Genomic DNA, 9,325 nt, shown 5'->3' on the forward strand with positions numbered 1-9,325 from the left:
TTGAGACAGAGTCTCGCTCTGTTGCCCAGGCTGGAGTGCAGTGGCCTAATCTTGGCTTACTGCAACCTCCACCTCCTGGGTTTAAGTGATTCTCCTGCCTCAGCTTCTCGAGTAGCTGGGACTACAGGCATGCGCCACCACGCCTGGCTAACTTTTGTATTTTTAGTAGAGATGGGGTTTCACCATATTGGCCAGGGTGGACTTGAACTCCTGACCTTGTGATCCACCCACCTTAGCCCCCCAAAGTGCTGGGATTACAGGTGTGAGCCACTGCGCCCAGCTTAAACCTCTGCTTTTAAATTCACTCCTTGTGTGTGTCTGGATGCTTAATTTTCCTGGCATGAGGCAACGAAACTTGGGTATTGCCCCAGAAAATGATGTTGTTTCAACAGTGAGACCCCATCTCTAAAAAAAAAAAAAGAATGTAAACCAGTAATGTTCAGAAAGTGTTCTAAATTGATAATACAGCATATTCCTTGGTATTTTGGTCATTTTGTACACTTTTTTTGAATCCGTCCTGTATTAGGGTTCTCTAGAAGGACAGAACTAATAGGATAGATGTATATATGAAGGGGAGCTTATTAAGGAGTATTAACTCACACAATCACAAGGTGAAGTCTCAAACTAGGCCTTTGGCAAGCTGAGTAGCAAGGAAGACAGTCTGAGTCCCAAAACCTCAAAAGTAGGGAAGCCAACTATGCAGGCTTCGGTCTGTGACTGAAGTCCTGAGAGCCCCTGGCAAACCACTGGTGCAGGTCCAAGAGTCCAAAAGCTGAAGAATTTTGAGTCAGATGTTTGAGGGCAGGAAGCATCCGGAACAGGAGAAAGTTGAAAGCTGGAAGACTCAGCAAGTCTGCTCGTTCTACCTTCTGCCTGGTTTATCCTAGTTGTGCTGGCAGCTGATTAGATGGTGCCCACCCAGGTTGAGGGCGGGTCTGCCTCTCCTAGTCCATTGACTCAAATGTTAATCTCCTTTGGCAACACCCTCACAGATACACCCAGAACAATACTTTGCATCCTTCAATCCAATCAAATTGACACTCAGCCATCAGCCATCACACTCTCGATCCTTCCACCCACACTCAATATCAGCCAGCAAACTCCTGATCCTTCCACCCAAAAAAACTCAACAAAACAAATGAAAGCATCATCATTCTTAATTAAATTTCTTCATTTATTATATTTGTTATTGTATTCATTATATCTTGCTTTATACCAGAACTGTGACAAAGGGCAATTAGTTTTAGAGAAAGTGAAGAAAGGTAGGAGGGTTGCTTTAATTTTTCCCAAACCTGGCTTGAGGGAAAATTCACACATCCTTCCAGTTTGTGAAACAGGCGACGGATCTTTATTAAACTGGCCAGCAGAAGAAGGTCATCTCCACTCACGTATCGGAGGACTGGAATCTCCTCAGGGTTTGGTAGCTTTTCAGCAAAGAGAAAGAGAAGGAAAGTCAGTCCAAGAGTGGAACTGGGGCGGTGGGAGGAGCCGAGCCATGGCACTAATGTAGGGTTGGATTCCCTGATGAGGGTCCACTCATTAATCTGTAAGCAGGGGTGCTGGTCTTATTCTAATCTGAATGAGAAAAGAGCTGAAACGCTGTGAAGACTTGAGATACCAAATGGAACCTGGATACCTTCAAAAGCTTATAATTTATTCAAGTAAATTGACCAGCACATACTGAGGGGATCACAAAGATGCCTCAGACACAGTCCCTTGCCTGGAAAGTGCCCAGTGCAGGAGGTAGGACGAGTGCTGCTCTGAAGGCTGGGTGCTCACCAGGAAGGCACTGAGGAGCTCAGTTTTCCAAAGAGAAGTTAGGACTGGGAAAAACTACAGCTCTCTTTACTGCTGCTAAATGTGCCCTACCTCCAGGAGGCCTTTCCAAATTCACTTCTCCATTACCCCTCTTTGGCCTCTGCTCTCCCCACTTCCTCACAGCTTTTGATGATTCAAAGCTGGTGTTGTCTCCTTGTAGCTGCAGAAACCTGAATGGATTGGCCAGGACAGTCTTAACCGAGCTGTTTTCAGTCTATAGCTTCAGGGCCAGCCTAGGAGGGGCATTTAGCCTCTGTGGGGCAGGTTAAATACAAGCAGAACCTCTGCAAGCTGAGTGACCACTTACCTGCAAAAGATGCAAAAACTTACAGTTTCGTTTCTGCATTTCACTCCTCCTTCCATAGAAAGGAAGGAATCGAGGAAGGAAAGCATGTGGGATGGACAAAGAACAAAGAATAGGCCAGAATCTTTAAACCCAAATCTCACACAATGACAGAAAACGTTTTACAGATTAAGTCAATGATGGCTCTAATAAGAAAAATTTCTCCCTATGTTGCCCAAGCTGGTGTCAAACTCCTGGGCTCAAGTAATGCTCCCGCCATGGACTCCCAAAGTGTTGGGATTACAGGCATGAGCCACCGTGCCTGGCCTGTGTTAAATTTTTAATGCCTTCTTAGAAATCCAAATGGATATATTGAATTGGAATCAGAGACTTGCAAGTTTTGGGTTCATATGAGATCTACCTGGAGATACAAATTAAAGGGCTATCAGCAAGTAGATGATATTTAAGAATGTGGGACTCAATGAGATCATCTGGGGAGACAGTATACAGAAAAGTCAGCCAGAGGACAAGCTCTGGGATCCTCCAATATTAGAAAAAGGGGAGGTGAAGAGTAATCAGGCCAGAAAAATGAGAAGAAACCGCCTGTGAGGTACTAGGAAAATCAGGGGAGAGTAGTCTCTTGGAAGCGAGGGAAGAAATGATTCCAGGAGAAGAGATCATCTGTGTCCGTTGCCACTGAGAAGTCATTAAATTTCTTATAAATTAACTATAGTATGTATGAAATATGTAGCAATTTAAAAAATAAAGTAGACTTCCAATATTCTTCAAAATGTAGACACCAAAAAACCTTCAATACTCATTAAGTGGGAAACAAAATCAAATAGGAACCCCCTCCAACAATACAATCTGTATATTATCTAATTTTTATTTTTAAAAAAGATGTATAAAATAGGCTGGGCATGGTGACTGACACCTATAATCGAAATACTTTGGGAAGCCCAAGCAGGTGGATCACCTGAAGTTAGGAGTCTTAGACCAGCCTGGCCAACATGGTAAAATCTCGTCTCTACTAGAAATACAAAAATTAGCTGAGTGTGGTGGTGCACACCTGTACCCCAATGTACTCAAGAGGCTTAGGCACGAGAATCGCTTGAACCCAGGAGGCAGAGGTTGCAGTGAGCTGAGATTGTGACTGCACTCCAGGCTGGGCAACAGAGTGAGAGTCCATCTCAATTAAAAAAAAATCTATAAAATAATTTATAAGTATGTAGTAAGGAGAAAGATACACACTAAATTTTGGGTGGTGATTGCTTTGGGGAAGGGAGTTAGAATAGAAGAAGAAATGGAAGAAATGAAGGGAATCTCATTTTTTAAAAATTATATTTCTGTATTGTTGAAATATTTAAATATAAAAATATATTCACAAGTCACTCTTGTAATTAAAAAAAAAAAAAAAACTAAAGGGTGATTGTGAGAACAATGAGAAAAGTAAAAAATTTTAATGATGATGGCCGGGCGCGGTGGCTCAAGCCTGTAATCCCAGCACTTTGGGAGGCTGAGGCGGGTGGATCACGAGGTCAAGAAATCGAGACCATCCTGGTCAACATGGTGAAACCCCGTCTCTACTAAAAATACAAAACATTAGCTGGGCATGGTGGCGCGTGCCTGTAATCCCAGCTACTCAGGAGGCTGAGGCAGGAGAATTGCCTGAACCCAGGAGGCGGAGGTTGCGGTGAGCCGAGATCGAGCCATTGCACTCCAGCCTGGGTAACAAGAGTGAAACTCCGTCTAAAAAAAAAAAAAGAAAATTTTAATGATGAACTCTTCATTTTGCATCAAAATAACTCTTTTTTGATTAAAATTAATTTCTAAGTGAAGAGAGGAAGGGAGGTGGGGGGTGGGGAAAAGAGAGGAGAGAGAAGTATTTTTATGTATAAAATAAAATTTTATATTTAATTTAGGTCAGAGTGTATTAACTATGAATGTAATGTAACCAAAGGAGGCTATGCTGCAGATTTCTAACCAAGAAAGAAGTTTGTCTGGAGCCTAAACATTTGACTGCAGTTGCCAGACTTACTGAAAGTAACTGTACATTGTAGACCCTCGCTCTATGTTGCCTGAATCTGAAATCTCCCCTTTGTTTGGTGGTCTTGAGATATTCTTTCTGTGTTGATTACTGAGATTCTATTTCCACACACTGAAAAGTTGAAGGCACCTTTGAAGCCTTCCTTTAAAAATCGATAAAACAGGACTGGTGTGGTGGTGCGCACCTGTAGTCCCAGCTAGTTGGGAGGCTGAGACAGAAGAATTGCTTGAATCCAGGAGGTGGAAGTTGCAGTGAGCCGAGATCGCACCACTGCACTCCAGCCTGAACTACAGAGTGAGGCTCCATCTCAAAATAAATAAATAATAGATGAAACAGGCCGGGCGTGATGACTCACACCTATAATCCCAGCACTTTGGGAGGTCGAGGCAGGTGGATCGCTGAGGTCAAGAGTTGACCAGTCTGGCCAACATGGTGAAACCCCCTCTCTACTCAAAATACAAAAATTAGCCAGGTGTGGTGGCAGGCGCCTGTAGTCCCAGCTGCTTGGGAGGCTGAGGCTGAAAGAATTCCTTGAACCGGGAGGCAGAGGTTGCAGTGAGCCAAGATCACACCACTGCACTCCAGCCCGGGCGACAGAGCAAGAGTCCGTCTGAAAAAAAAAACAACAACAACAAAAAAGAAAATCAATGAAACAAAGGTCCTTAAAGTTTAAGGGCCTTGTTTGAAGTTACACACGATACGTGTTATTTATGTATATAGCTATACATCAACCTCTATTTATATACATCTATATTATTTTATTTAGTGCCAAGCATCACCCTTAGTACTTTGCATTCTCATCAAATCTTCACAGCAATCTGTAAGGTTGGAATCATTATTCCATTTTATGGATAAGGAACTGAAGTTCAAGTTCAGTCAGGCAAGTGGCAGAGCTGAGGTTTGAAACTACAGAGAATCTGCAACCTGAATTCCATGTTCTTAATCAACGTGCATTATGGCTGGTCACTGAGAGTGTACTCAGGGCTGTGCCTTGGGAGAGAAGTCAATAGGATAGAGATTCTTTCTTTCAGGAGGTTGCCATCAGTAGGAAAGGCAACACTGTTCAGCAAGCGCAGGAATGGAGGCAAGTACACAGAAAACCCGGAGAAGGATGTGGTTGAGGCTGACTGGGTGAAGGACTAGGAGATCTAGGAAGTGTCTCCAAGGAGACGAGGCTTATGTTTGGTCTTGAACATGATTCAAACTCAAGTCTCCTGACCCAGCCCAAGGCCTTCTACCATGGCAGGGAGAAAAACAAACACAAAACGAAATCTTTAAACAAAACTCCCAAAGTAGCACTACTCAGGCACAAAGCAAACACTCAATAAGTGTTACTTGAATCTAAGTCTGAACTAAAAGGAATTTCAGAATAAGAAACAATAAGGCTTCCTCAATTCCACATGAAGCTTTCGCTGCATGTTTTTCCATTGAATTCCAAAATTCTAGTGGACAGTAGATTATGTACTATGTAATCTATCAGTAATAATACTAACAAAAGTTATTTTACTCTTATTATTATTCTAAATGCTTTAAACTGTTTTTTAAAATGTACCTACCTCCACTTTGGTTCCAACACTGATTCTTGCCTGTTGGCCCATTGCTAGAAAAGTTATAGAAATCTTGTCTTGTTCTAGGATTCGGACTCCAATATAACGGTTCAAAGCCAGAAAGACAGGTTTAAATGAAACAAAGGGTGGGGAAGTGATGGAACTTGACCAATTCCAAGCCCTTATTCTGTTGCCGGCTTGATCTGAATATTGACCTCCCAAGATATTGACATATACCCTGGGCAGGAAGGAAATTTAAAAATCATAAATAGTAACACTGTAATTAAATACTAGAATTATCCCTGTCACTTGCTAAGGGGAGTAATGGTTTATGCCAGCGAATAGCATGAGTGGTAGAAACTTCAGGTAATCTTAGGAGTGATAATACTATGACTAAATTCTGTACTAACTCGAAATACTGTATCCGGTATGAGTCACACTGATAAACTAAAATGGATCCAAAGCACCAAACTGGGATGAAAGAGTCTGGAAGGATGAAGAGGGAGCAGGGAAGGTTTAGTCTGAAGAAAATGAGATACAGAAGAGTAGATTAATCCTGACAGAGGTGGAAATACCAGTGCTTAGATTTTCACCACACCAAAATAAAGACCTGTGGCTGTAAATTCTGGGGAAGACTGTGTTGACCTCAGTACAGAAGAGCTGTTTACTGGCAATGCCCAACTAGGAACCAGGTGTCCTTCCAGGAGTCCTCCCATCATGGCTGTGTATGGTGGCAGAGGCTCAGGGAACACCTCTCTGATCACTGCAGTGGAGAACAGGTCTGTGACAGAGCAAAGGTGGACCCTAGACCCACTGGGCGACCCTGTCTCTTCAGACTGTGAACGCCTTGCATTTTGCTACATCACATTTAGTCCATCGCCATCTGAGATCTGGTAGCACTAATCACCATGCCATTCTATTCAGCTATCTCTTTCTCATACCCTCTTACCATCCCCACCTTGAGGAGAGACAACAGATACAGTTCTGGGTACTCAGAAAGTTGACTTAATTTGATAATAAATTACTTTCTAAAAACTAGATGACTTGGCCAAGAGGACCCCTAACTAACATCTCATGTCCTCAGTATTGATCAGTGGTAGTAATCTAATAACAAAAGCACAAATGAGAAACTAAGGTGATTATCTTATTGTGTCTGGGAAGGAAAGATTTATAGTTTTATCTTGAAATATGGGTGAAAATAATATTTGGCTAAAATTATCTGGATAAATCAGTTCCTTGTTTATTTAGTAAACATTCTTTGAGTCTACACTAGGTACAGATACACAGCTATGTAGTAGCAAAGATTCAGGATGTGCCTTCAAGGAATGTTAGTCCAGTAAGGGAAATGGACTCACTACACAAGAGGCAGAGAGAGGGCTATGAGAGTATCAAGGAGCCATGTCAGGGTGCCTGGGAGTTCAGTCCACAGGGCAGGGGTTTCATAAAATCAATCTGGGAGAACTTATTGGTTTCCAGTCTAGAAACCAATGAGTGTTGGTGACAATTAATATAGCAGTCCATCAAAGGTAACATAGAATTGCTATAGAATCCTGAAAGATAACTATAAATTTTCCAATAAATATGGTGGTAATGAATTGACTACTGCTGTGGATGAAAAACACAAACAGCTCAATATCCTAACTTTCTCAAGGACTAGCAGTATATAAACATCACCAATTACTGGCAGTTTCCTGAGATGAGACTGTCATACCTGTATATAATTTAAAAGGAAAGACCTCTTTTTGAAAAGTTCAAAAAGTTTAGATTGTATTTGAACATAGAACCAAAATTTCACTTTGTCAGGCTAAATGAGACAATATGAAGTCACAGAGTATATACATAGTAGATTACATTGGGACCAGATCTTAATGTCTCTGGAGCTTTTGTTTGTATGTTATTGTTCTTGGTTGTGGCTATAGGAAGCTTACTGGTTAGGAATGTATCTCAAACAATAACAACATAGTATAGCAACTGTTTATTGACAAGTTGTTTCCATAGATGAAGCAGAATAACATCATCAGGGCACAGACTCTAGAGACTGCCTCAGTTAATATCCCAAATCCCTAGAGTTACCATATCATTTATCAAGTTTTCTTCTATGTTGTAATTACATAATTCATATATTCTATGTACAGAAAGAATATGAGCTTTATTTTTATAGTTGCTTAGGATTTTTCCATTGAGAAGCATATGGAATGGTGTAAACCAACAATGTCTCTGAGTTGTTGAACATTATCATCTAAAGGCCACTAACTTAAATAAATCTTATTAAACCCATTCTTAATATTTAAAAAGAAAAAACAAACTTTCTCAGAACTAAAACCACGAAAAGAACCTAGAAGCTTACCAGACATTTCCATTGGGATGATAGCAGGAACTTCTGCCAGAGGAATCCAGTATTGCCAGGATAGGAGGGTTAGTGGGCATATCTTCTTGGACTATACAAGTGAAACCATTTACCTTGTTGGGCACTCGAATGATGGCTAGGTTTCCAGATGGATAGCTGAGATCAGATAAGGTCATATAAATTGTTCTAATGCTCCATGACTATTCTGGGAACAAATTTAATTTATGAGAGAGCACTCTGAAATCATAAAGCATTCTGAAAATGGGAGGCACTATAGAAATACACAAAAAATTTTATGCTTTGTATGTGAATCAGAATGCACTTGCAAATGAACTGTCACAATATAAAAAGGATTATGCACCATGATGAAGTAGGGTTTACCCCAGCTATGCAAGGTTGGTTTAACATCTGAAAATAAATTAATGTAATATATCATATTAATAGAATAAAGAGCAAAAAACACATGGTCATCTTAATAGACACAGAAAAACCATTTGACAAGCTTCAACCCTCTTAATAGTAAGAAGACTCAATGGATTTCACTAGAAATGAATGTCCTCAACCTGATAAAGAGTATCTACAAAAAGTCCACAGCTGGGCTGGGCATGATGGCTCACGCCTGTAATCCCAGCACTCAGGGAGGCCAATGCAGGAGGATTGTTGAAGCCCAGGAGTTCAAGACCAGCCTGAGCAATACAGTAAGACCCTGTTTCTACAAAATGATTTTTTTAATCTTTAGAATTTTATTTTTTTTTATTAAAAAAACCCACAATTAAAACCATACTTAGTGGTGAAAGAATCAGTGCTTTCTTCTTAAGATCAGAAACTAAACAAAAATATCTACTCTTACTACTTCTATTCAACATTGCAGTATTAATAGATGTTCTAGCCATGGAAGCTTAGGGAAAAGAGGGAAGTGAAAAGCATCCAGATTGAAAAGGGAAGTAAAATTGTATCTATTAGCAGATGACATGTTCTTGTATATAGAAAATCCTAAGGAATTACTAATGTATTAAAACCAATAAATGAGTTCAGCCGGGTTGTAAGCTACAAGATCAATATGAAAAATAAATTGTATTTCTATATACTAGCAGTGGACATTCTAAAAATGAGATTAAGAAAGCAATTCCATTTTCAATAGCATCAAAAATAATAAAATATACTGAGGATAGCCGGGCGTGGTGGCTCACGCCTGTAATCCCAGCACTTTGGGAGGCTGAGGCGGGTGGATCACGAGGTCAAGAGATCGAGACCATCCTGGTCAACACGGTGAAACACCGTCT

At 40.7% G+C, this 9,325-nt stretch overlaps 1 protein-coding gene across 1 annotated transcript in view; it reads right to left on the minus strand.

Annotated features, from left to right (window-relative positions):
* Positions 1 to 245: 245 nt before the first annotated feature.
* The window catches only part of ERICH6 (glutamate rich 6), a 37,166-nt gene continuing 28,086 nt past the window's right edge, over positions 246 to 9,325 (minus strand). Inside the window, exons 13-15 of the mRNA XM_037736425.1 lie at positions 8,043 to 8,198; positions 5,705 to 5,933; positions 246 to 1,424 (exon numbers count right to left, since the gene is read on the minus strand). Of these exons, the coding sequence (XP_037592353.1) occupies positions 1,161 to 1,424; positions 5,705 to 5,933; positions 8,043 to 8,198 (649 nt within the window). The 3' untranslated portion in view covers positions 246 to 1,160. The remainder of the gene's footprint in view (positions 1,425 to 5,704; positions 5,934 to 8,042; positions 8,199 to 9,325) is intronic.

The sequence above is a fragment of the Cebus imitator genome, unplaced genomic scaffold (genome assembly GCF_001604975.1).
Source record: "Cebus imitator isolate Cc_AM_T3 unplaced genomic scaffold, Cebus_imitator-1.0 Scaffold25, whole genome shotgun sequence".
NCBI lineage: Eukaryota > Metazoa > Chordata > Mammalia > Primates > Cebidae > Cebus > Cebus imitator.